Genomic DNA, 27,820 nt, shown 5'->3' with positions numbered 1-27,820 from the left:
CGTTATTTATTCCCATATCAGTCTTTTGCTTTATGACAGGTCTTACACTCTGTCCCCTTCAACTATCTTAAGTTTTATTGTTCTTTTAACAACACTGTGCAAAAAGGATGAACGAACATAAACACACTCAAGACAAACAACAAAATGGGAAGAGAGTGAACCTGACTGTTAATACAAGTTGTTGTTTTTTTTTTAACATTGATCTTAATTACCTTAATCCTTCCAAACAACCCGTGGATGGTTGCAGGACGTGCTGGAAGAGTTTGTACATTTATATTGCAGAAGAAGTCACCAGCTGCTCCCACAACCACAGCCAGGTGAAAGTCCATTGGTTTTATCGTGTACCGAGACACTACGACCTACATATGCTGCACTAAATCGCTCACAGCAGTCTTTCAAAGGTTGTCAGTGCTTCAAAATAATAAGTGGAATGAAGATACAGAAATAGGAAGATGCTTCACATATACAGGCTGCATTCTTTTATGCACATCAAGGTGTCGGATATATAGTTTGGTTGTTTGAACTATGCCTATCAGCACTTTTGGTGGTGCTCTGCAGTGTAAGTGACTGACCTGAAATTAGCATAGTGCTCATATTTTCCCCCCTCCAATGCGCCTATTATCCGATGTGTTCCTATTGAGGGCCTCACATTACAAGTCCACAGTGGAGCTATTGTATCCTGACAAGGACCTTTCACACAGTCATTGCCAATACTAGCACTTATTAGCAGATTCACAGTATAGCAGTCAGAGTTTTGCAGATGTGGAAATTTCCACACACCAAAAAAGACCCCTCCACCTTTAAGATATGCTCCATGAATGAAAAGCGCGATAAAACCTTTTAAGACAGACTTCACACCAGATGTGTCTGAAATCATTTGTATGGGGGGCTTAACAGATGTTTCACGCAGTTCCTTAAAGTAACATCTTCACATCTGCTCACACAGGAAAAAAACATCCTCCACCGTGCTATTGATTATTGATTATATAGGACAGACGAGCTTTAATTAGTCAACAGCCATGCGTTACCAAGGAAAGGCGTTATGATCTAACGCGAGGGAAGGGCTTCCCTTTGTACAGACTTATCTCCTCTTGGCCTCAAATCAAGGTTGCAGGCCTGGCTGCCTTCCTAAAACTCGGCGGACAATGGCTCAGATACATCTTAAAAAACGGTCACATGCTGCGACTGCAAGAATGTGGAAACACTCGCTTAGTTACAGTGGAGATTAATTTGTAGGTTGATCTAATAAAAAGAAAAAAAATGAGAGATGAGCATGCTTGTTAGAGTCTTTGTCCGCATCCTGCGTGCACAGCGCAATTCCTGTAACAGAACTATTAAAGGACAACGTGGGTCTTCACAAGTTGCAATGCACGTAGTGAGAATGTAGACAAAGGACAGATCAGAGTAATATTTGAGCTGGGGGGGATAGCCCCCCAGCTGTCTGCTGTTTGCAGAAAATTCCTAAAAATAGGAAGGCAAAAGTCCTAAAATAAAGTCGGCTGTCACCGGGGACAAATCGGGTGGGCGTTCTTTTTTCGTGCATTTCACCCGAGAGTCACAGCTTCCTGGTCATGCAACCGCTGGAAAGCTGCATTCTCAAATCCCACAGCTGGTGTTGCCCAATAGAGGCGGCGGTGGGGAAAGTGGGCCGGGCTGCACGCCCCCAAGCTTTATAAAATTCCCTCATACATCCGCCTGGCGCTACACGTAAACAAAGCAACGCTGCTGTTTGAAAGAAAAAGAAGGAGAGAGAGAGTGCAAAAGTTTTGAGGACTTTTTTTCTCCATCTCTTCAGGAAGTTTTCATTTCAGGACAATCATCTGCTAAACCAACAGGTAGGTTTCTTTTTGGAATTATGAACTCTATTATGAACTCTTTTTTTTTAGGGGTTTTAGGGAACTGTGCGCTCACTTCCTAGTCAGTTTCCCCGTTATTGACGTTGTCTGTGCTCAACCGCTGAAACACAACTAAAATAAGAAATCAAGGCTGCATTATTTCTTTCCTTTTTCTAACCCCTTTATAGAAATTAGAACCACGTTTTTATCTTTGCAAGTTTAAAAAAATGCTTTCTATTACAGGTCCACGTGCATTTTCCGAGAGAGCTTTCTCGCACTTTTGGGCATGTTTCTCAAAAAACAAATAATCTGTGGGGTGTGTTTCATAGCAAGGAAGGCGCCATGTGTGCAAGACGTAAAAGATCTTCGCAGATCAACGTTCATGTCACACGTGACACTGGTGGCACGCGAGCACACGGGAAACATGCAGTTTTTATGTCAAATGTTGCACTCATCGTGAGGCCAGATAGTTGCATAACAAATCCTCTTTGCTTTCTAGCCTTGGTATTAATGAAACAAACAAACAAACAAACAAACATGCACGAGGGTGGGGGCTGGAGGAGGGAGAGAGACTGGGCTGTGGCTGATGCTGACTAGATCGAAGTATTAAACATTTTCTTTATTGACTTAAGGTATTAATGACAAGTGTTCCAAAAATAAATGCATATATAAATAAATAAATAAATCTTTGCTAGAAAAACAAGACTGATCCCCATCAGATCCGCGTGACCCCTCCTCGCCGAAGACGCCCACAATTTGCTATCTCTTACAGTGAAAATGTAGGTCTGTAAGAGCTTAGTCCAGCAGGCCTGCTGCTGCTCTGCTGATATTTCAGAACCAGGGATTTGACAGATTAAGCGAGTTCCCAAAGATTAGGGAAGCAATCATTGTTTCTGCAGATGGATGCAGCAGGCTCGTGGATTTAAAAGTATATGGAGGCAGGGGAGGGAAGGGATGACCTGCCCTTGATTCTGGCTCTCTGAAATTGAGACTCTGTGTCTAAATCTAATCACTACATATGCTTCTCTCTGTCAGTGAACAAAGAGAGTTTGAGCCCATGCTTGTTTTGTAACTTGGATGCTGTGGCTTAAAGCAGCATGCCCCATCTCCTGGATTTACTGTGGAAAACAAGCGCTGATGTTTTACGTAGGCCCGAGCCAGAGTTGTTGTTTTCCTCTAAAGCTCAAACCGCAGCATCTCATTTTCAGGTGATATTTTTAATATTCAGAAAGCCTGCTTTGCAGGAGCCAACAACTGCCCTAATCAGTCATCGAAACCAGTCGGTGTCAAAGCTTGAAAAACTAAAACCTTGACGTCAAGTCAAACTGTCAACAAATAGTTGTCAGTAAAATAAAAACGTTTTAAATAATTTCAGGTTTGTGTTCTTTTATTTTCTTTTTTCTGAGCTACACTTTCAGGATCATCTCTTACAAACGTATATCCTCCCACTGTTTCCTGTTTAAGATTGCATAACAGTCTCACTTCTGCCAAGCTGAAGCTGTTTCAGTTACTGCTTTTGTTTTGTTTTTTCCTTCTGCAATGACATTTTTCTAACAGGAGCCTTTGCATGTAGGGACAACTGCCGCCACTGGCACCTCTTTGTGCTGAGGCCGGTTTTAAAGAAGGCAGCCTGCTGCAGCAAAATTCCTGTGAGGGAACACGCTCATCTTAAAATATAGGTTTCCGTGCATGTGGCAGCTAACGGCCAATCTGAGAATAGTCTTTTTACCCAATGTGCCCAAATTTGAGGAAGCAATTGTGCTCGGTCTGCCACAATATTAAGAGCAGCAGAGCAGCCTTACCTTCAGTGTTATTCACTCCATCTCATGTTATTCATCCACATTACCACCTGCCAGTGGTTTTAAATGTAATGGGCCACTGCTGAATATTTATCTCTTTCCATGACAGTCATTTGAAATCATTTCATAAAACATGTCACAGCAGCAGCAGCACTCCTGTCGTGTTGCTTAGGCTCAGAATCCGGCGTGGGTAAACTAACACTTCCCCTTTCTGCACTCCTCTCAAAGAGGTGAAACATTAGCTCAGCTTGGCGAACATCACAGGTGTAAACAGCAGGTGACCTAGTTGTCTTAGCCTCCCACCCTGTCAGAGCTTCTCTGTGATGTCGACATGCTGGCAGGTAGTGACTGGTAGCCAAGCTTGAGAAGAAATAGGTGCTTTTATTTCATTAATTTAGTTTCTGTTGTTTTCCATTTGGTCCCACGTTGTGATTTACTCACTTTGGTGAGTAAATCAAAGTACGGGACACCTGTAAGTCCCATAAGATTTACAAAAAGAAAAAGAGACATCAGATATGGTAAATGTTTCTTTTCCATATGGGTGAACTTACTTGTCTGGTTTTATTTTTGCTGTGTTTGCAAAAAAGGCTTAAAAACAGAAAACAGGCCTAGTTTTCTCATGTTGACATGGGATATTACAACCCCCCCTTTCCATTTTTTTCAAATTATATAATCAAAAATGGCCTGAGCATTTTCTTTTTCTTTTGATATTATGAAAATCATAAACATGGTTTCTGTTACATGGCTGTGGAATCTCAGCGGGGGCTGCTCTCTTGTCCTCATCAACAAAGCTCCTGCAGTGTAACCGCAGCCATGTTTTTGGAAGGGCCGCGGCGGACAAACGAACCTGTTGTTTGATACTCCTCTTCCTCTGCGGCGCTGTGAGAGCTGCCTGGCGCTGGTGTGTGTTCTCCCCGTCAGAGGAACACAAGCATACAGGTGTTTGTGTGTACCCAGGGCGTATTCTGCCAGACAACCATATCTGAAACTTGAGTCGCTTCCTCTAAATGGCAAACTTGCTTCGATAAGCACTCTGCAATTCTGAAGGTTGATTAAGTTTGTTTTTTTTTTTCTATTTTTACTGGGGGTGTTGGTTAAGACAAAGAGGCACGAGAGTGCAAAAGACATTGTCAAAGCCTGGAAATGACAAACACAGAGACTGCAACCAAACAGAAACCAAGACAAACACAGAAAGTGACAGGAAGCGCCAGCAGGGAGCTGAAAAGAAGCTGGGAAGTTTAGATGGGAACCAGGGTGTCAGTTGCTTCCTGTATATGGATGTGTGTCTTGGTCAGTCATGCCCCCCCGCTTCAGCTGTGGGAGAGAAGTGGGCAAGCCCCTGGCCTGCTGGGGCCAGTGGACAAAGGGCTCTCTTAACTGGCTAATTTGATTTGCATGCAGAGTCACAGCCTACATGCTCTATTCCAACACAGCATCATGATCTGCACAGCCTGGCTTCTTTTTACTCTTCCAGTTTTCTGCCCTTCTGTACCACTCTTCATCTTTCTTTTCCTTTTAATGTTGTCATTAAGCCCCACTTTGATGTTCTTTCATGAAATGACTGCCCAATCCCGAAACCTGGATTTAGGGAGGGTCTTTTTCAGCTCTAAGTTCAGCGGATAATTAACTTGAATCCAATCTTCAAAGTGCATGTGTAGTAGATTTTTTTTTCCTCATGAAATCTTTCAGCAGGGTGAGAATTACCCAAAAATCACACTTCCTCTTCCCCTCACAGCCAAACCTTGCTTTTTGCCTGTCAGCCAGCTTCCGTGCCCCGTCTTTCAGGTTATCCACGTGTTTCTCATGTAGGCGGTTCGCAGGTGTGGTCCGTTATGTGAGCCGCATGTTACTGCAGACAACTGCTGCAAGCCTCTGCATGCAGTGGTCTACCTGCATGTTACGAGTGTGTCATGCACTATATTACACTTAAGCCCTCTTGACTTTCGTGTGGAGAAACACACCCAGCCAAAGTTCAAGCAGGCCTCATTCTATCGTCTGCAACTCCTCAATTCTGACAAAAGTCTCCCAGCAGTCCCCTGTAAAAGCAAGGAAGAAACTGTACTTTAACAGGCCTTTACTTACTCTTTTATTTTAAAATACAGTAATGCATTTAAAAACTTTGATCCTCATACACATAAATATGCTGAACCAGTCATTAACTAATTGCTCTGATCTCTCCCAGGCTCTGCAGCTCTTTGAAATGGATGATATCCAGGTTGTCCAGTCTAAACCCCTGCTGGTTGACAGGGAGCTGCCGGTATGTTTTGTGCAAAGATTTGTTTAACAGTGACTCTCAGTGATAAATCTTAAGCCGTTGCAGTTCTATGCTGTCAAGCTTTGCATGCTTTTTGCTGATTTATTTGTGCCTCTTAGCTTGACTTTTCTTTAGCTGTAACTTTTGGGATATTGGTGCTTTTATATGAGAAAGAACTCACTGAACACTTCATAATTATCTACACACAGATTTCCAAAATATGCACAGTAAAAGACAATTAAGCTGTCTGTGGTCGGTTGTGTGTTAGAAAACTGGAACTAATGTAATGAGAAAGTCATGCATGTGCACCAGAATACCACAGTATGATTCGCTTTCACATAATTTCACAGAATGTTCTTCATGTTTGATGCATTATGTTGACTGTGCAGTCAGAATTATACTTGATTCGGGTTGGGTTCAGTGACGGGAACTGACTTCGGTTATTAGATTATAGCTTGTTGCACCGTAATCATGTTATCTTTTATGTTTTCATTCCCCTTTTCTCTCTTTCCAGGGCTTGAGAGAGGCTGTGCAGCAGCTTGTGACCAAGGTATGTTTGCATACACACAAATTAAATACTTTATTATTCTGACAAGTTGCAACTTTTTGTTTTAGCAATTAAATCCACTGCTTAGTTCTCATAATTTTACCTTGAACAGTACCATCTAGTGGCTGATGAAATGAAATTTCATTTGATAATTATTAACATAGCTGTGGCACTACCTCAATGACCTTTTATCTGCTGTGATTTTATTAGGGCAGAAACCTAATTAGGGTTCCACTAACTGAGTCAGCTACAGGAAGTGATGAAACGCATGTTGAGCTGGATTTGATGATGCAGCCTATCGGGAGAAAGCACATGTGTGTTGGTGCTGCTGAGTCTGGGGGCAATCCCAACACCCTGTACAGAGCTCCTTATAGTCAGAAACATTTGCGGCATCTTGAATCTGCGTTGTTTTTAAGTAACAGTAGGTGTGAGAAGTGCATTTGTTATGACTTAAAATCTTTTCTTCAAACTTCATGTGAAGTTAAGGGTTTTGTGCTCAGGCAGTGTGCGGATGGGGTTCTTTTACTGAGAGTCTGAGCTCCATCAGAGTCCTTCTGACTTTCTTTGCTGTGGCACTGACAGACTGGTTGACCTAAAGTATCCAGGGCAAGTGTTTGATGTGTCTGTGGGGACTAAGCTTCCAACAGTCAGTAACGTAGGATTAGTTGAGTCTGATGATATTCCCTGATTTTTATTAGCGAATGCATTTTTGTGTATGACACATACACAAAAAAGAAATTCCACTGTAAGTCTCACAGATGTGCGTGTGTTTATGAACACTCTGTACACACAGAGACATGCTCGTTGCCTTGCAGGATTATCTCAGCCTGCGTAGCCTCCGCGTTTGAGTGTGCCCTGCAAAGCGTGGGTGGAGCGAGCTGTGGTGAATCCTGTACATTACATTTAGTAAACAGGTTTTACCTCCTCGTTGGATGTTCCTCTCAAGTAGATCCCATGCAGTTAGAACTGGTTTGGGGGTAAAAAACCAAACAAACTACCTAATAGGTTGTCTCGTGACATACCCTTGACCTGCCGATGGATCACCATAGAGCTGCTGTTGGTTAATAATAAACCTTCACAGAAACAGTTTGAGTTTAAAATTAGTAGAAATAAAGAAATGAATGGCTATGTAAAAGCAATGTTTAGCTAAGAATCACTCTACATATTTATAGTAGAAACCTTTTTTTAAAATGATTTAAATGTTTTTTTTATCTAGTTCTTAAAATGTATTCATGGATTTTGTCAGTATTTAAATTTCTTGAAATTTTTAAAACTTTTTTTCACTATTTAACTAAAATTTTAACATATTATAGATGAGTTTTAATGAGTTACTGAACATGTAATTTAGAAAAAAAATCAGTGATTTTCATCAAAAGGGCTCAGTCTAGTCTCGAAAGACTCTTTGCTGCTGTATATCGTGTAGGATCTGTATTTAATTACCAACACTAAGTTAAGCCTTTGTTTTTGTAAATCTCCTCCCTTAAATATTGCCGAATAATAGCTGCTGCCTCATTTATTCATCATGTTTTCCCACTCATCACATGCTCATACTTATCATGTCAGCGCAGTAGCTGATGCCCCTCTCTGACATTGGCTGATCCAATTTAAGGATATCTTCATCTAGAATTAGCTTGTTTTGACCAGCCTGCAAGGCACCATGGGAGGCCAGGAGCTTAGCCCAACTGGTAAGCAGCAGGGGTATAAAATGCAGCTCTCACTAAAGGGCTGAACGACTTCAGAGGCTTACCAGCTCTCGGATCTATTGCTCAGAGAGCCACTGTAACTACAGTTTTCAGTAGCAAGCGGTGTTTAACTCCATTCCTGCAAACATGGTTCTGGAGGATCCTGATGTGGAAATGATTGTCGCTGAGATTGAAGTGAGCGTGAGTAGACTAAAGGCTTTATTAAAATGTTTGCAGTAGTTTTGAGTGGATTTGTGGGATTATGCTGCCTGCTGGACAGTAGATACTAAAGTTGGAATTGTTGCACAGGCCTAAACGGGAAAAAAAGCTCTATTTTATTCTTCTCTTGTGGCTCATGTGGCAAAAATGTGTGGCGTTTCAATGAGTGGCCAGCCTTTTGAAATGGTTTTGCTTACTTTTCAGTTGGTAAAGTAGATAAAAAGCTAATACATTTAATGGAATGATAAACCTCTGTAACGAGATGGGGCATGTTTGGGTAAATTATTCCTGGTGAAGAGCCTATCATTTGGATTTTCCGCCAGAATAACAGGCTAACTATTGCAGGTTGTATTTAACAAAAGTATTTAAATTAATTTGGCAACAGCTTTAATTTGTCATATTGACTATGCAGCCCTGTTGCATCAGCATCACAGAGTAACTTCAAAAGAAAAAAAATGTCTGTATCTTTTGTAACCTGGAGCTTTAAAAGTATGTTCATGTTTGTGTATCTATAGGAGCACGATGTGGAGACTCCTAATGGAAGATTTCATTGCACAATGAAGGGGGTTCCCAAGGGGGACAGACCAGTCATTCTCACCTTCCATGACGTTGGCCTGAACTGTAAGCCTACCTCATTATTTCCTTTATCTTGGTGAAACATCTGCTGTGGTACCGAGAGCCTTGTTTTGAATGATCATACCAATTAAAATTAAATTAGTTTCTCTGAACTAACTTTATATGTAGTCTTTTGCATCACAGTATCTAAGCTGGACTTGTAATCCTTAATATACTGACACATTCTCTATAAATTGTATTTATCCGTGCTGTTATTTTAGGCTCGGTCATGTTTGTGTATCTGTAGGAGAGAGATGTGGAGGCTTCCAGGATTTCTTGCATATTTTTTTGTAATGAAGTCAGATTTTGTAAGAAGATTGCTCTCGGCACCTCCAGACCTGAGACTTGGTCATCTATTCAAGCTGTTTGAGTTCCTCTTTCCCTCTCTGTTAAGAACCACTTATCCACCTCCGCCATCTTTTCACTGTTTTCCAGACAAAACCTGCTGGAACACGCTCTTCGACCATGAGGACATGGCGGAAATCATGCAGCACTTTGCTGTGTGTCACGTCGATGCCCCGGGGCAGCATGAAGGCGCAAACACCTTTTCCGCTGGGTGAGCCAGATGCACACATGCACACACAAACACAGAGACACTTAATGTATGTCAAGCAGTCTGTGACCTCAGAATCAACAGTTAGATCACTGTGGATGTGCTTAAGGCAACCTAATTTGACAAGTATGTTGTAAGAACAGGCGTTTATCTCTTGTTCAGCCTAATCTCTGCTTTAACGGTGAGACTTTGCCTTATGTTAAGATTACCTGAACACAAACTGCTGTCAGGTGTTGATAACAGTAATATAACACTGTAGCTGATTAGATAGTGTGTGTAACAATACCCTTTTTGTTTCCCCAGATATGAGTACCCTTCTATGGACCAACTCGCGGAGTCTCTCCCACTGGTCTTAAAGCATTTTGGGTAAATTGAGCTCCAGTTCCCGGCCTGACACTTCACCCTTCATATTTGAGACACTTTCTAACCGGTTGTTCTAACAGTACCCCTCTACTTTTGTGCACTCTAGCCTGAAAAGTGTCATTGGCATGGGCATGGGAGCCGGGGCCTACATTCTGACCAGATTTGCTGTGAGTTTACCCCACGCTCTCTCAGTCACACTTAATAATTTCAGTATTAATCAATCTTGGATTAGCAGAGCCGGCTAATGGGTTTCTGCTCTTGGCTGATTTTTGGCAACACACTGCTGCTTATTGCTTGAGCCTGCAGAGCCATGAAAGCCTCAGGAATGTACAAGATCAGCTCACCACCAACACTGTGCTCAATAGGAAGCCCCCCTCCCCGTTGACACAAAGATGCAACATTTAACTCTTTGCAGCCTTCACTTTAACTAGTTCTATATTGTTAAACAGGGCACAATATAACATTAAAGAGCTTTAGATTAAAACCTAACCCTCACCAAATTGGGCAACAATAGATGAGTAGATGGGTTATAAAAAATATTTTTTAATCGGTTGTGGGGCACATATTTAGCGAAATGTGTCATGGTTTATTTCTAAAGTTGATTTATGTATCTTTCAGCTGGACTACCCAAATATGGTAGAAGGCCTTGTTCTCATCAACATCAACTCGTGTGCTGAGGGATGGATGGACTGGGCTGCACACAAGGTAATGCGCGTATAAACACACATATGAGCACCTACAACTGTTCAAACCATTTCCAAAAACTGTGGTAACTTTGACTTTTGGATTTGCAGAACCATTGAAGCTAAACGTAACTTTTTCTGTTTTTTAGATCAGTGGCTGGACCCACGCCGAGCCCGACATGATCATCACCCACCTGTTTGGAAAGGTAAAGATCCAAATTCTCATTAACATTCTTGTTTTATATCTTCATTACCGTTAAAGTATCTCTGTAAACTGAAACTAGGCTTTTAGTTAGATTAATTTGCAGGTTGTGGTTTTAACATGTCTTTTGTTTTGGGTACCGCAGGAGGAAATCCACCACAACCATGATCTAATCGCCACATACCGCCACCACATCATGAATGACATGAACCTGTTTAACCTGCATCTCTTTGTCAAGTCCTATGAAAGGTAAGCACAGCATCTAGTTTATGTAAATGTTTCATGATATAATCTTGGTGTTTGAGTTCATACACGCTAATGAAAAGTTTGGTGGCTCCTTAGTGTAGTGCTGTACACATTTGAGATACAGATCCCTGTGGAGTTGAGTCAGGGAGGCCATCGGGTGCAAAAACCGCTAAATTAAAACGTTTATGAATTAGGAAGCAGCCGAAAGTAGCGTGTTCTGCACACTAACAGACGTGTCTGTCTACAGTCGGAGGGATCTGGAAATTGAGAGGCCAGTCCCTGGAAGCAATGCCAGAACCCTCAAGTAAGTTGTTCTCGAAAACAGCATCAGCTTAAATGAAACAATGTTATTTCTAATACGGAAACATTCACTGTGTGGTTGTGCGTCCTTCATCCAGGTGCCCTTCTCTGCTGGTGGTTGGCGATAGCTCTCCTGCCGTGGAGGCCGTGGTGAGTTCACACGGCTCAAGTGCTAATGATTAGACTTCCCACTGCCGTTAACACGGTTCAACTTGTGCTGGACGTGTTTTCCATTCGCTTCAGTCGTCTGCTTAAGCCCAAGAGATATGCAAGGCTAAGCGCTTAAGGACAACAGTTTAACATGTCTTAGGCGAGAAACGAATTGGAAACAGAAACGGAGTGATGCAGATCAGCTTTAATCTGTTAAAGTTAAGAGATTTGTGTGACTGTTGCTGCTTTCAGCTGCGAACAGGTCCCAAATCCCCTAAAGACTGTTACTTATTTGTTAGTATATATTATCCATAGGAATAACTGGACTAAGCACATCACAACATTAAAAACTTGTTGGTCATCACACATCATATGCTTTGCCTAATAAATGTATTGCATTTGTTCCTGCAGGTTGAGTGCAACACTAAGCTGGACCCCACAAAGGCCACCCTTCTTAAGGTGAGGGCCCCACTCCATTCCCTCTGTCGTGCCCTTTACCCCTCACCTCCTGTCTCCTATTCTCATCCAGATTATAACCGCCTTGATGAAAACTCATCTGCTGATAAGATTCCATTGGCTCAGCATTTACCTGGTGATATATTAACCAGTGGTATGACAGCTGAACGTTTCCCCAGAGCTCACTGACCTACTTTGGCTGGCCTGTGGCGAGCTTTTTATGAACCGCATCTCAAATCAAATGGCTGTTTGACTTAAAGTGGCGCCGTTTACTGGGGTTAACTGTTGAGGCTTTAGCAGGGACAAGGTGTTCTGCGTGTTCAAATTGGACTTAATGAGCACCGTGGGGGGGTTATAGAGTGTGTCCAATTTTGCACGAATACACAAGTGACAACATGCAAAATTCTAATTTTGTGTTCTTTTACTCTTCCCCCCCAGATGGCCGACTGCGGTGGCATGCCCCAGGTTGACCAGGTGTGTATGTGAGACAGAAAATGGGGAGGGGGAAATGCAGCTCTGTGAGACATTGATGCTGTAGAGCAGGCTGGACAGGGCTGGATAATCGGCACACGGGGTCAGGTGGAGGGGTGGATGGCGTAGGAGGGTGGCACTTAAGAGCATTAACAAGTACCAGACATGGACCACAGTTGTCAGGTTGTAATCCTCCAAACTGCACAGCACCTGTTCATAACAGCTGTCATATCACAGACCCTAGGAAGTAAGCTGCTGGCTGAGAGCTTGAACCTGTCAATGTTATGCAAACAAATATAATAATTACTGACAAGAGGACTGATTATCTTTATGATCTTCTCTGCAGCCTGGCAAGCTGACCGAGGCGTTCAAGTACTTCATTCAGGGCATGGGATACAGTAAGTATACTTTGACTTTGTTTTACTGAGATATGTTGAGATTAAATTTGCTTCTCCCATTAAAATAAAAACTGCACAGAGAAAAAAAATGTCTGCCATCATTGTGCTTGCAGATTTAATTCTGTAAAAGATGTGTATTCTGCCACCTTGTGGTGAGAGAAAGATCTCTTAGCCTTAGAGTTCACCTCATCCAGTGTTGAAAATCAAACACCCAGAAAACATTAATGCACTAATTAATTTTGTTAGGCTCCTCATTACGTTGCTGAGACCAGTAATATAATTTCTAGTTTAGAGTGACACATTAAACCTTGCATATTCCCACACATCAGCGCAAACAGCTACCCTAAGAAGGAGCACTCGGGTGTCACATTCTTCTCTCTTTGGGTGCCAAAATAAATGATTTATGATGAACTGCTCTGGGTTTAACCCCTTTGAGAATTTTTGTCATTTGTCAAATGCGCTCCACAAAGTGAGTTCAAAGCATGTTTGATTATTCAGATACTTTAGGATCTTGTGTAACTCTTGCAGGTGACTCAGTTGTTTGATTACTGACTGTAATGTGATTAATGAATTTGGGAACAGGAATGCGTGACTGTACCAATGTATACACAAATATAAGGTGATTATAATAATGCCCCAACACAGCCTGTGTCCTTCCCACCCCTTGTGTTTATGATTGATTAGGGCATGTACTCACTATGATGTAACTAATGCTCAAAGGATAGACCATATGTGCACCCACTGGCAACTTCATTATACACAGCCATTCAGCTGATTTAATAACTAATCAGCCAATCACACGGGAACAGTTCAGTTAATTTTGGGCTTGTAGACATGGTCAAGACAGCCTGCTGAAGGTTGAATGACACATTTGCATTTGCTGAAGAAAGTAGAACTAATTTTAATTGTCTGTATCTGTTTGGGTGGCTTGCTTTCATTGTAACAACACATGGCAATTTATATGCTCGCCGTACATTTATTAGAAAATTCTGCAAATCCTCTTGAAGGTTGTGATGAAAGTTGGAGAACAACGGGAAAGTAGACGTCAGTAAATTCTTCTCCTCTTCCCTCAGTGCCTGCAGCCAGCATGACCCGCCTTGTTCGCTCCCGCACTGCCTCTGGCTCTAGCGTCACCTCGTTCGACGGCAACCGCTCCCGCTCCCACACCAGCGAGGGAAACCGCTCCCGCTCCCACACCAACGAGGGCAGCCGCAGCCGCAGCCACACGGCCGAGAATCCGCACGGCCGCTCCCACACAGACAGCTCCATGGACACCACGGCCAACAACAACGTGGACCAAGGTGTTAGCAAGTCCGCCGAAGTGTCCTGCTAAATGACCCTCCACTCAGCAGACATCCAAACCTCTCAAGGATCCCCTTCAGTCTGTGCTGCGCTACCTCTAATTCACACCTGGCCCATGTACCTGGAATTGTTTAAAAGAGAGTAAAAGAAAAGAAATTAAAAAACGCACAATACACACTCACCTGCAGATTTCTCAGTGCAGATGAGTTGCCCTAGTTTGGAAATATGTTTGAGTAAGGAGGTTGAGGTCGTGTTTATTGATTGCAAGCAGAAAATGTTTGGGGCCAAAGTGTAATTGGAGGCAACGCAGCATTTGGGGACATCGAAGCAGAGAATGTCGGAGAAAGCTGTGGCTAAGAGTACAAAGAGTACACCAGCTTGTAATATATCCCTCATAATCTTGCATACAAAAAAAAATTAACCTCCACTTCATCTTTCCCTCCAACCTCATTTTTTTTGTCCATTTTTACCCTACTGACACAGCTTTCTCAAATTTACCCGACTGTAAATGTGTTTCCTGTTCTCACTGTAATTGTTTGATCATTTATTCGTTTATTTCTCATGTATGAGTTATCGTTCGTATGTAGGAGCAGACTTGTAGATGTGGAGAGTGAATGGGGAGGCACTACACATATATATCTTTGAAAATTGAAAGGGCAGACTTAAAGTTTATCATGCACAGCAAATTGTTTGACCTTGCAAATGTCATTTGTTCCCCCCCCTTTGAATTTTCTTTTCCCCCAAAAGATTGTTGAAATAGCAGTTTGCAGGTGAATTTAAAATTAATCTAAAAATGATCATTTTAAGTGCATTCCACTGAGACTGTATGCTTTGTCGTCAATCAAAACACTGAAAAACCAATGCTAAAGCTTCTGGATCACATGGTTTATTAATGGATGAAAAACGGTTCTCTCTTAATGATTTTTATGATGATTTCTATGCAATCAATGTGCCATGAAATTGTTCACCTTTGTTAGATTGTGCTGCTCCTATGTGTGTGGATTCTTGAGTGAGTGATAAAAGAAAGGTCCACATGTAAACACGAGGATAGCCATAGAACTTACCTGATACTTTCTACTCCTTCTTCTGTATTTTACTTGCACTACAACAACATTTGACTCTGTAGAACACGTACACACAGCTTTGTAAATACACAACCTTCTAATGCTGTAGAAAAGCATTAAAATGACATAACCGTTTGTATTTATTAAAAAATGACAAAAAAATGTGTAACAGAACTTCCCTGATTGTCCTTATTTCATATGAATATTTAGTCTTGGGGATCTTTGTTCATCTCTTAACACTTATAGGGAGAATTAAATGAAATAGATGAAGAAAAACCTACAACCTCCGATGACTTGGGAGTTTAAAGGCAGGCAAGCAATGTCTCTTTGTGAGACGTTGTCCAAAAAACATAGCATGCCATTACATATGCCAAAAGCCTCATAAATAAATTAAACCTTCAGTATTTCACATGCTTTGTTGAATATTTTCATTTGCAAACAGTTCTTTAAATAGTCTTCAAAAGCACACCATGCTTTATGAATCCCTTCTGGAGACACATATGTGATATTTACAGATTTTTCCAATAGGAAAAAGAAAACAGAACAAAATCCCTTGTACATGATTGGTTGGACTAAAAAAATGAAAGAAAAAAACTGCATAGGAAATGAAAGGAAAAGTTCAAAAGCTCTTTGCAGATGGGATAAACCAACAGGTCGCTTCTTAGTTCATAACTTCTGGGTAACCGTAGTAATTCTCCAGGTCAGCAAAGATGTCATTGGGGCTTTTGCAGCTGAGGTTGCAGAAGCAGGCCTGAACCCACAACATCTTCCAGGTGAATCCCGCCCCGTTGGGACACTCAAACTCCACGTCAATGGTTTTGGATTTGTAGGGGATGCAGCAGCGCTCGTCGGTGCAGACGCCGCAGTATTTGGGCCGGTACGCTTTCTTGCTTGTGCAGCCGGAGATGGTGAGGTTTGTTGGCTGATCTTCCCTGTAGATATTAAGACATTTCTTCCCTGGCTGAGGGAGCAAAGAAACAGGAAGATTTTAAATATTAAACCACTTTAGTTGGATCAGTTATTGTGCGTGTTTGTGAGACTACTACCTTGATGTGTTTGGTGATGTCGACCTCGCACGGCCGCAGGTTACAGAGACGAGACTCTTTAAACAGCTCGCATTGCTCGTTGGCGTTGGAGATCCTCATGGACAGGCCACGGCCGCAGGTCTTTGAGCACGGGCTCCATGAGGTAGTCTGGGTAATACAGTTTTTGTGCCAGCTCGTGGTCTCGGCCGGGAAAACTAGACAGTAGCATAGACAGAGAGGTGTTCAGCGCCATTTCATTGTCAAAGTGCTCCAGGTCGCTACAACTCTACTCCCTTTGGCAAACCAATAGTTAAATATAGACTGATGCACAAAGTCTTAATTAAAATGCAAATTCACAATATTTCAATCAATTGTTTGGTTAATAGGGACCAAAAACAAGTCAAAACAAGGGTTGTTTTTTCCACCAGCAGTCAGTTCAATTTAGCAGCTTTCTGAGACTGCCTTGCTGAGGTAGTAAGACCCCAGCATAATACAGAGCAGTGACAAAAGATGTAACAGGAGTCAGCTTTATAATAACTGGATCAATAAATAAACGGATCAATTATGGAATTTTAGGAGAACAATTCCACTCAATCAACCAATCATATATCCTCTTGTTGTAAAGTTGTCATTTAGCAAAATGAATATATCTGTTTAACATTCAGATCATTCAGATCCTGCACATGTAATGTCAGAGAGAACAAGCACAGTAAGACTGCCTCCCCTCGTGTGGCATCTGTTTTTAATCCAAATTGTTAAATTGTGTCTGCCTAGAAGTCTGGATCTAATTTGTTTCCTTATGCAACACAAAGAGATCTTCATTCACATTCTTGCCTCCACTGCAATATGACTGGAAACTGGACCTGACCCAAAAACAGTGTGAGGGCTGTTAAGGATTGATCTATCACTCACACGCTTACGACAAACACGTACTTCACGATGCGTCTGGACTACAAGCTGTACTTGCACAGCTACTTTGTGAGATGCAGTTTCAAACAGAGCTGATTCTATGTTACTTCTAAAGACTAATACTGGTGTAAATTAGTACCACTCAATATCAGAAATATTATGATACTACAGAAATATATGTACTGTATGTATGTCTACATTTCTGTGCAAACAATATTGTCCAAGAGAGCTCCAATTAGTCATGTAAAATCCTTACATTTTTAAGAATACTGAGGGCTTCTTAGTAATTTGTTCACTGTATGTGTGCTTGAAGCATTCCCTTCCATTTAAATGACCTCTCAGCCATCAACTATGAACATTAGATTTAGGGGTTAAAACATGCAATATTTTTTATCCAAAGCTTCCTACCCTCGACTGCATGTCGCAGCGCTGTCTTGCGCCCTCTCCTGGGTTCGTCACAGATCCACTGCTCGCAGCACTGTCCCCGGACTTTGATTCGTCGTGGGGTCTGGCACCACACACGGGGAGGCTGAGACTCTGTGCACAGCCCCACACAGCCGATAGCACCGTTAACACACACGCACTGGTATTTACAGTTGGGCTGGAAACTTTCCCCATTACGGTAGATCACACCATTGTGCTCGCAGCCGATTCCCACCATGTCTGGCAGAGAGGGATGAAAAGCAGGCATATATTATAAAGGCATGCAGGGCAAACACACAAAAGCTTGGACTTGTGCGTTGCTGCTGAACTGTGTCCGCCTTTATTAGGAGGACGTTTCTCTGGCAGAGCTTAGAAAATAAAAGCAATCAAACAACTGATAAAAGAAACATTTTGCACATCAGAAATGTTTGAAAACTCTTATATTAGTCTCCATTTTTAATTTTCTTATTCTATCTTCAAACTGTCATCAGAGCATGTGTAGGTTTTAAATGAAACTTTTATTAGAGATGGAAAATCTGTGACACCTTAGGTTTGTTTTTACTATTTTTTAGCAGCAGACATTATTTAGTGGGAGGTAAGTATTTCATTTCTCCACAGTTTATTGCAAAAATAAAGTCCTTAAAAGTGAGCACAGCAAGCAACGAATGAACACAAGAGAATAATTAAAAAGGGAAAAAACGGTGTGAATGAAACTAAAATGATAAATGGTCTGAAAAAAACAACACATAGACATATTAAAATACAAAAAAGAAATGTAATGCAATAATTACATTAGAAGCTAGTGCTGTGCAATATCTGGGATAGATTTGATTTCAACATCAGGCAACGATTAAGTTTGCAGTCTGCGAGGATGCAGTAGTAAGGCAAAAAAATAAAATAAAATGAAAACATGAATAACACAAAAAGTTATTTGCATCTTGGAGACTTGGATATAAAACATGCAGATATGTCCCTAAACTGAGGTCAATAATTCTCTTCCGTGTGTGCTCTGTGATTCTTATCATTTTGTATTTGTTGAATAATGTGCACATGCTGCCTGTGCCATGAAACAAAACCAAAAAAAGCATGGCGTTTTATAATATTCTCTACTCAAGTCTGTGTTATACTGCAGTTTGTGTGCAGTTTGGACAATGAACGTGGCTCGCAACATTACAAAAATGAACTTTTGATGCGGTGTACAGCGGTAGTTTGTTTTGGCGAGTGACACTTACATGCACACACTCCTTTTTCGTACCTAGGCTTGTCTGAGCTGTAGTCGCAGTACAGTCCTTTGTGGTAGTCACATGTGTCTGCCTCGTTGCACACCTCGCCCACCTGCCGGGCGCAGGTCTTGCAGCAGTCGCAGCCATCCATGAGAAGGCTTACACCTGGCGGGCACTTAGGGGGGGTCTGTGGACACTCGCAGGGCCACTTGCAGTACTGTGTGCGGTTGTACGGGTCTACAAATGGGGATGTGACGGCTGTGGCAGGCGGCATGGTGGTGGAATTCAGGGAGTAGGCCTGCAGAGAGGAAAGGGGAAAGAAAATGAGATTTCCAGTTCATATACTCTTTATTTTATTCATCTAATATGTCCAATAGCCTTCACATCATGCGTACAGCTTATGTCACATCATCAAGCCCGAGCCTTTGTTACAGTGATTGCACAAAAAAGGTCATCTGCAGCTACTCTTTCAACCTGTTTGTCCGGAATTTTTTTATTGCACGAAAGGTATTTGACCCCTTGTGTCGAGGCAATATTTTTAATGCCCCTAATCCTGATTTTTTTTTTCATCCAGCCCTCTTTGGTAACCATGTCTCAGCAAGTAATGGACTTGAAAGGTTTAAAATCCCTTACTTGTACACTTCTGCTTCAGTGCTAACATGTGTTCGTGCTGCGCAATAAATTAAATAAGACTATAAAAATGAATTAAACACCCAGTGGAGATAATCTTATTAAATCACCGTCGCGCCCTGGTGTCTTATGTATTAACACTGGTTTCCGTCGCCATATTTCAAACGTGCAACTGTGCTTCTCACAGTTATAAAAATCCTGCCAATGAAATGAATTTCATCTCCCTTGGCATTTTGACTCTTACAATCTGCTCTGTGTAGCCAAGATCACACAGTAAAGAGCTTTGCAGCTCTTAAAAGCAGATGTTCTCACAGCAACGCAGCACATAAGGCACATTAACAGCCCAGAGCTTAGAGGTTAGCTTTGGACAGAGAATGCATGAGCCTCAGCTGATGAAAGTTTGGGAATGTGAATGTTTTTTGTTGTTTTTTGTAAAAATAATAAATGGTTGAGTCTAAATTGAATTCTTTTTGTTTTGAGAGCAGGGTGTGCTCGAGAAATGAGCAGGAAATGATCTCCAGGTTGTTACTTCGTGTGACAGAAACCGAAACTTCCCTCTCAGGGAAAGTTAAGTCATATTGCATTTATGATGCAAATCGAGCAAAACTTCAAACGCAGATGAGTCAGTTTTGTAGCAATAATAAACCACAAAGGCTCTTTATGAATAAGACTTCAGCTGAAGCACATACCATGTCCATCCTAATAACAACTACAGTATGTGGTCGGGGCTAGGCGAGAAGTGAAACATATAAAATTAGGTCCAGTGTTGCCTCTACAGCCATAAATACTTATAGCAGAGCACTTGAATCGGGAGCTTGAAAGATACATGTGCGTGCACACTCTGTCCGCGGTTAACTGTGCGAAAAGATGCTTAATCATCTTAAGCACGGTGGATCCGTTTTCCTCAGCTTGTTCTCAGCACTTCAGTGGAATTATGGTCATATTAAAGATAATGCAGATGAACGACTTTTAGTCACAGTCGTGCCACAAAGCTGTTTATCAAAAGACTTAATTTATTCTGCAGCCATGAGGCTAATTTGCAAAGGGGCATAGATATTGTTCCCTCTAAGGAAATCATCACCCTGACAAAGAAAAAGGAGATCATAGAAATCAAGATGTGAGTGCTTCATAAATTAATTATAAAAGCTGGGCTGGGATTGATATAAACATCTTCTTATTGAAATCATTTATCTCTGATGAACACATTTTGCATGTAGGACATTTAACAATACCAAGACAGAGAGATTCTTTAGTGAGTTATTTGTGTTTATCATCATCATCATCTTTTTTCTTTTTTTTTTTTCCTTTTTGAATGTTTTCTAACGTGACCTCAAATACTTGTCATATTTTTCTGGCAGCTGGTTACAAAGAGATTACAAGTGCTGATGACCCTGGCTCCACTCCTGGTTTAATCTCTTCTTCCTGTCAGCCTGCAGTCAGGTCAGATGACCCGCGGGGAGGTGTTGGCTTGATTTACCCTTCCTCAGAGCAGAGGAGAAAGGACTTTTCCCAGGGGAAACTGTCACTCAGGCGTTGTTGTTATTTCCCTCCAAACCACATGAGTTTATTATGCATTGATGAGAATATATTTAATACTGACTATTCACAACTGCACTGTTTAGGGGTATATTTGACATTGATGCTGAATAACCCAAATCTTACTAAAACTAAGAATATCGCCATGTTTAATAACACAAAATATCATTAATTTAACCACTCGGTTTCTGAGGTTAGACCACAAACTGGTGTCTTTATGAGTAGAAAGGCTGTGAGGGGGCAGTGGGATACCACAAAGCACATGAGTACTCCCAAATAACCACCAGGTGGCACTAAAATATAACCGAACGGAACTGGAGACAACTTTGAGCATCCCACAGTGCAAAATTAAAGCCGGATAATGGATAATAATAAATAAAGGATAATAGGATAATAAAGGACAACAATAAGTTTTTAAGCAGATTTTAATGGAAATATTTATTCAGCCAAAGGTTAAGAAACCTATTTTTTTTTCTTGTTTTGCCTGGGCCACATAACCTAACGAATAAAGGGGCCCTAAAACGGAGGAAACACTTATTTCGTCTATTTCGTTTAAATGAGCTTGTCGTCGTGCAACTAGAAAACTGGAAGTGTATTTTTTAGAATCTCAGCCTACCTTACTAACTTTAAAATAACCCCCTATGTCTTCTGCAACTTGCATTAAACGTCTGAGTTACATGCAACCTGGACGTTAAAAGAAAGAAAGGGGAAAAAAAAAGGTACTTTGGGAAATCTGTCCTCCATCCCACCTGTTGAATCCCGGCTGCTGTTAGAATCCATAACAGGAGCCAACTCATCACTGGTGAGGAACTGCACACGCATTGAATCCAGAATTAGTTCCGTCTCTCAAACGCGCCACACGCCGCTCTCCTCAGGTGTGCTACATCCTCGTCCCCTCGCTGACATCTCGGCGCCCTTCGGTTTGCGCTGACAGCCTGTTAATAAGAGTCCGGACCCGCATAGCCTGCCCCTCACGTTTTCCTCTCTTCCCCTCAGCTCCACTTTCACCCGAACCTCCTCTTTTCCAGAGCGCTGGCAGCTGTGGTGGTTAGGGCGTGTCTGGAATAGTCTCTGGAAGGACTCTGACACTCCTGTTACTGCTGCTTAATTTAAAGGTTCCAGATATTTCCAAGTCAGTCTGAAAAACAGTGCGCGTATGCTTACGTAGGCTACAGAATCATTGCCCTCTACTCCACAAGTCATAATAAGTTCCTTCGAGGATTTCAGTGTAGTTAATGGGTCATTCTGCACAGGCAAAATAGAGATTCAAGTTACTGTCTTTGTTGCATGTGAGTCTCCTATTAGGGTAGGCCTCACATTCACATGCATTACATATACAATCATGTAGCTTACACTGAGGCCTGGACTTTGTGTAATGCTCCTGATTTGGCTTCCTCTGAACTTATTTACTTCAGCAAACATATTTGGAATTATGTATCATGCGCCTGTCAATGCATGAGAGCATTTTCCTTTAACACCACTGTAACTACACCTAGCTGGTCGCCTACCTCTCGCCCATTGTGTCTATTTTAAGGCTCCGACTGTGTCTGGCCTCCAGATGTTTAGTTTAAATCAAATGATGTCATCTATCTCACAGCCTGCTACTTTGCTTTCCTTTCATTTTTCTGGAAATTTGAATGTGTCACACTGAGGAGATGCAGGTGAGCACCAAATGCGCCATATGGAAACTCTCTTGTATTTGAGTAATGCTGCACCTCTCACCACAGCACTTTTTGCTTTTAGTCTGCTGAGTCTCACCCAGAATAACCAAAAAGTCTGTGAGAATTCGGCCCCACAGGCAACAGAGAGAAGGAAAGAGTGATGGATGAGAAATGAACACTTTGTCAAAGAGCAAAGTGCCCCAGGTCTGAACCCCTATTATTTACAGGCAGTCGTCTAATCCCTGTCAGAGAGCTGTCAGCTTCTGGGCTGATCTGAGCAGGCTTTCCTCTTTGCCCTGACCAGGATGACCCGCCCCCTCCACAGCACAATGCTCTCTGTCTCTCTCTTGTTTCCTTACTCTAAAACTCAGCTTCTCTTTACTTTCCATCTCTGCTGGTCTCCCCACCTTCTCATCCGTACTCCTGCTTCAGCCCATTAACCTCCAACCCCCAATTTCAGTTGCTGTCATAGGTTTTTTCCCCCCATTATCTAAGATTGTGTATCTTTTAATTTCTTTCATTTCCTAAGACATTATTTTTGGCTTTTTTTCTTCTTTGAAAGCTGTGAAGAGTAACAATGGGGGGAATTCAACACTGTGAGAAACTAGTGCTGATATTAATTATTGCCTTAAGGTGGCAGTCAATTAAAGTAGACACTGTGTGGGTTCATGGTCACTTTTAGGAACCATTTTCAGCGAACGCAGCTTTTGCTCCATCCATAAAGGTCGGCTAAAAATGTACCAGAAAAAGAAAAAAAATTACATATATAAACCACACCTGCATGTAAAACAGACAGAGCCATGCTGAGGTTTTCCACTGGATTTACATTCTGCATTTTAAAGCCAGGCTTTTATCAGTGATTTCTATCAGTGAACTATAGCAAAGCTATTGAGGCTGCAGTCATGTGAGAAAAGAACGTGCACCCTCTTTCAATTCCATGGTTAATAATACAAAAGAATCATCTGGTCCCTCTTAGGTTCTAATTATTTAAATACAAACTTTATTATATATTATGTTATTTATTGTACAAAAAAGAAGATGAAGAAGTAGTGTGTGACAAAGTGTGTGGGATGATTCAGGACCTTGTAGAACCACTTTTATCAGCAATAAGTTAAAGTAATCATTTCCAGCGTGACTTCGTCAGTCTCTCACATCATTGAGAAATAATTCTGGTCAGTTGTTCTTTACAACATTGCTTCAGTTTTTGAGGTTTGTGGGCATTTGTTTATGCGCAGCTCTCTCAAGGTCGCACATCAGCATTTGAGCATTTGGGTTGAGGTCTGCACTATGACGGGGTCATTGCAACACTTTGATTCTTTTCTTTTTCGGTTCATGGTTGATTCAGTGACTGCAAGGTGCCCAAATTATCACCCGTCCACCACCGTGCTTCACAGTTGATGTCGCGTTGTTTGTACTGATGTTCTGTGTTTGTCTTTTGCTTAATGCAGCACTGTGCAAACACTTGGTCTCCACTTTGGTCTGGTCTGTCCAAAGGACATTGCGCCAGAAGTCTTGTGGTTTGCTCAGATGTAGCTTTGCAAACCTAAGCTGTGCTGCCAGGTTCTTTTAAGAGAGAAGATGCTTTCTTCTGTGATCACTTGCAAGCAAGCAAAACTTGTTCAGGCGTTTTCTAATCATACTGTGATGAACTTTAACATTAAACATGTAGATTTTAGGTGTGTTGCAGCTTCTTTTAGCATGACACGCTCTGACCTTGAGATGAATTTGCTGGGACGACTGACAGCTGTCTTCGGTGTTTTCCAGTTATGAATAGTCTTTCTCACTGTATAATGACAATGTAAAATTTCATGTGTTATTCTAGGACAGAAGTTCTTAATGTCCTAATAAGGAAAACCTTAGATCTGAAAGAGCGTCTTTCACTTTCACATGACTTTATCTCAACAGACACTGTGCAAGTGGCAGAGTGTATCCTGGATGGGGTTAGCAGTCTGTCACTAACACAGTGATAACACAGGAAGACATTCACAGCCATTCACACTCACATCTACACCTACGGCCAGTTTTAAATTGCCAGTTAACCTAACCTCCCTACAAACCAAGAACCTCCTTGCTGTGAGACAACCACAATGCCACCTTGGCACCTTTAGGGTCTAAACGATTTGTTCATATTTCCATTTTACTCAGTGTTCCAGCTTTCTTTGAAACACAGGGATGCAAAACGACTTGTTTAGCATCATTTAGACAGTTTTGAAGTTGTACTTTTCCAAGAACTTCCTTTGATTCCTTTTTTTCCTTTGATGACTTCCTTGTGTATAACAGTGATCTGTAAGGAACTGCTGTACCATTACCTTGATGAGATCAGGACTCAGGCTTAGATGTGTACTTATGCAGTTGCATTGGAGACAAGGAGTAGAAATCATAGAACTTTCAATATTTTTGTAATTGCGGCAAATTATACATTGTAGCACACATTTTTGTCTTAATTTCACAAGTTAATAAGGCCAAAAGCAAAACTATAGACCCCAAAAATGCTGTTTGCTTGTTATTATCATTAGTGCTCCTGATGCTTCTCTCTTTAATTCTCTAAAACTAACACAGACTGCGTCTTTGAACAATGCAAAACCTCTTCTGAAACAATTCAGAGAAAGAAAACGAGCCGTAGCTTGTTCACGCTCTCATGTTTCATGTTTGCATTTGTCTTCTATTTTCGGTTCTGATATGGTAACTAACCTATAAACGGACCAACAGCAAGAATAATTAGATGTTTGAGTAGTACGAGCTCAGTAGTGTGCTACTTTTTTTTGCATGTTGAGGTCAATTGAACAGAAATAGCTAAAAATGAAAACAAGGTCTGAGGTGACGGCTGCTCTGTTTTCGATGTAGCTCCGTGTTCTCGGCTCACTTGAATTATGGGTGTTTAATGACTCAGAGGTTGCTAAGAGGCGGGGGATCTCAAACATTTTACAAGTAACAGCCTTTATTTGTGAACCACACCCATATCAAACCTGCATTTACAAAACTGTACTATTATAAAAACGTGATATGTGTATTTTTGCCAAGAGCTTTACCTTAATAAGGATAAATAACTGAAGAAAGAGCTGCTTTTAAAGCTTTATAAGTGGACTTCGCTGCCTTAAAGGCTTCAGAGCAAGTCAAGCTGTTTCCTAGTGTTTCAAGTCTTTAATGTAATCCAAATGTGGCATTATTGCTTTAATACCAACATGCATTAAGCAGGAAGCAGACACGTTTCTGTCACCCATTCATATCAATTCAGTCTCAGTTTGTATCATTGTGTATTGAAATCCTTGACAGAAACATCTCCCAACACAAACTGCATTAAGCTATTGCTGACCCACATTATGCCTCTATTAATACCCCGAGTGTCATGTGGGTGAGGTAATTCAGGTAAAAAAAAAAGTGTGACAGATGACCTGATTATAGAAACTGACCATCTACCACTCAAGTCCTGCATAGCTGGTCAAACCGAAAATCCCCTCATTAAAATCCCCTCAACTCACAGAGAAGCCTTGAAGTCAAACCATGTTTTGGAAATCTTACAGCTTCAAAGTCAAGTGGAGTCGGTAATCCTCCTTAGAACGGGAGAATGAGTTTACAACACCTCGAGGCGACCAGACTCTGCTAAGGTGATGCATAAAAAAGTTATTTTGTGGTACAGTACTATGTGTGGGAACATTTTCCTTTGTAGCTACTGGCCTCAAAATCAAAGACATACAGACTGCACTTTCAAAACAAAGGGTAAGAGGTCATTAAAGTTAGAGTAACTTTAGCAGCAATAAATAAAATAAAATAAAAATAAAGAGATGATAATTCTGAACAAATGTGCTTTTTAAACAACAGGCTGAGATTTTGTTTTTCTTTCAGCTGACTCTTCAAAGGTGCAATATGTAAGATTATCACCTGAAGCTGTCACGATAACCACCTAGCACTGTAAGTAAAAGTAAGTAAGCACAAGTTATTTATATAGAGCTTTTAAAGAAAAGAACCAGTCACCAGGTGCTTTGAAATGAGTACACCTGGACTTTGTCAGCGTAGTTTCCAGTCAGTTTGGTTTTTGGCCCATCGCACCGCTTGCTGCACTTATGTTTCCTCTCACGTTGCTCTCAACATCCCCTACCCTGGGAAACAGTGAGAGATAAGGGCCCCAGTACACCCACCGCAATTGTCACTTTGCGTGCTGCACACACTCGCTGCAGTATTCTCCTGAGGCACAGGTATCAGGCAGCACTGACACATCAGCTCTGGTATATGAGCGGAAGGAATTTTCCACAAAGTCTCATCTTTTCAAACTGTTGCAACATCTCCCCTGTAAAGTGTGAGTCTCTGAGCTTCTGCATCGATATATCGCAAACCAACACGGTCGTACAAGGTGCCAGGTTACAAAAATCGAGAGGTGTAGAACCAGCAGAACCAGCAGCGGCTAGCAGCAGTCACTTCAATTTGATATCAATTACAGTGTTTGCAAGGCCCTAATACTGATCCAAGCCAAGCCAATATCACGTAGCTGATCCATGAGGTGAAGGTGAAGTTCATTCATTTAAACCTGAGAAACTTGAATTTTGTGAACCATATGTAGGTCTTGCTTAAAGTGTACAGGGGATTTGTGTATATGTCTGTGTGTTTGCCAGAAAAAGGGCATGGCACGCCGTGCTCAGACTGGTCCAGTAATTATACTGTCTTTATATAGCTGTGGTCTGAGACTGCTGGACTGAGGAAAACATCTGCTGAGCTCCACAGATACAAGAATCCCACATAAAGTCGGGGCAGTTTAATAGGCAACGATTGCTCACGATGGAGGCATTTGTGAACACTGTTTACCGGCTAATGCGGAATAATTGACGGCTGTTGACCTTCCAGGAAAAACCAGCAACACATGTGTACTGGTCAAATCGAAACCAAGCTCAAATTATTCCACATCCAATTCAGCTAATTAGCTCTTAATTTAATGGGTGAATTGCGCACACTGGTCTTATTCTCGTCAGATTGCACAACTTTATAAATGATACTCTCTTTAGTCACTTAAAATTATGAATACAGACATTTATATGAAAGCTGACTTTCCATTCATGCCTGTTTTTGTTGTTAAGTGGATAGGCTATTAAGTCACAGCTGTGCCAAAAGCAACTTTGATTTTAGATTTCGATCCAGTGCTGCTGACTCCGTATAATTGACTTCAGATGAATAGTGGAATGCTACCCTGTATGTGCAAACACATGCTGCATTTCCTCTCGTGTAACTGGGCTTTTATACAAATTTACTTAAGGTTAAAATGATTTATACTAAAGGCTTTTAATT

General features: G+C 41.4%; 2 protein-coding genes across 3 annotated transcripts; one reads left to right on the top strand and one right to left on the bottom strand.

The window, feature by feature from the left end:
• The first annotated feature begins 1,677 nt into the window (after positions 1 to 1,677).
• ndrg1a (N-myc downstream regulated 1a) lies at positions 1,678 to 14,584 on the top strand. Of its 2 annotated transcripts, XM_003444032.5 has the most exons (16): positions 1,678 to 1,835; positions 5,817 to 5,891; positions 6,403 to 6,438; positions 8,852 to 8,957; positions 9,387 to 9,507; positions 9,808 to 9,870; positions 9,974 to 10,034; positions 10,486 to 10,572; positions 10,700 to 10,756; positions 10,898 to 11,001; positions 11,246 to 11,302; positions 11,397 to 11,448; positions 11,860 to 11,907; positions 12,343 to 12,378; positions 12,722 to 12,773; positions 13,847 to 14,584. In XM_003444032.5, the coding sequence occupies exons 2-16, from the start codon at positions 5,835 to 5,837 to the stop codon at positions 14,104 to 14,106; spliced, it is 1,197 nt and encodes a 398-aa protein (XP_003444080.1). In that variant the 5' UTR covers positions 1,678 to 1,835; positions 5,817 to 5,834; the 3' UTR covers positions 14,107 to 14,584. The 2 variants fall into 2 exon arrangements, with proteins under 2 accessions (XP_003444080.1, XP_003444081.1); XM_003444033.5 differs by lacking the exons at positions 1,678 to 1,835; positions 5,817 to 5,891; positions 6,403 to 6,438 and adding an exon at positions 8,160 to 8,318.
• Positions 14,168 to 21,970, bottom strand: ccn4a (cellular communication network factor 4a). The gene is made up of 5 exons (XM_005478641.4): positions 21,635 to 21,970; positions 18,729 to 19,017; positions 17,482 to 17,736; positions 16,186 to 16,379; positions 14,168 to 16,100 (listed from the first exon to the last, which is right to left on the bottom strand). Exons 1-5 carry the CDS (start codon positions 21,680 to 21,682, stop codon positions 15,801 to 15,803), a joined length of 1,086 nt encoding a protein of 361 aa, XP_005478698.1. The 5' UTR covers positions 21,683 to 21,970; the 3' UTR covers positions 14,168 to 15,800.
• Between the last annotated feature and the right edge of the window lie 5,850 nt (positions 21,971 to 27,820).

This window comes from Oreochromis niloticus, linkage group LG22 (genome assembly GCF_001858045.2).
Source record: "Oreochromis niloticus isolate F11D_XX linkage group LG22, O_niloticus_UMD_NMBU, whole genome shotgun sequence".
In the NCBI taxonomy this organism is placed as follows: domain Eukaryota; kingdom Metazoa; phylum Chordata; class Actinopteri; order Cichliformes; family Cichlidae; genus Oreochromis; species Oreochromis niloticus.
The sequence above is the reverse complement of the archived record's forward strand: the minus strand, read 5'-3'. Positions and strand labels throughout refer to the sequence as shown.

Excerpts from the sequence above, each read along its gene's own strand:
- ccn4a (XM_005478641.4), bottom strand. The coding sequence starts at position 21,682 with ATGAGTTGGCTCCTGTTATGGATTCTAACAGCAGCCGGGATTCAACAG. Across the intron at positions 19,018-21,634 it reads CAGCAGCCGGGATTCAACAG|GCCTACTCCCTGAATTCCAC; the intron begins GTGGGATGGAGG and ends TCCTCTCTGCAG. Across the intron at positions 16,101-16,185 it reads ACATCACCAAACACATCAAG|CCAGGGAAGAAATGTCTTAA; the intron begins GTAGTAGTCTCA and ends TTGCTCCCTCAG.
- ndrg1a (XM_003444032.5), top strand. The coding sequence starts at position 5,835 with ATGGATGATATCCAGGTTGTCCAGTCTAAACCCCTGCTGGTTGACAGG. Across the intron at positions 9,508-9,807 it reads GCAAACACCTTTTCCGCTGG|ATATGAGTACCCTTCTATGG; the intron begins GTGAGCCAGATG and ends TTGTTTCCCCAG. Across the intron at positions 10,573-10,699 it reads TGGACTGGGCTGCACACAAG|ATCAGTGGCTGGACCCACGC; the intron begins GTAATGCGCGTA and ends TCTGTTTTTTAG.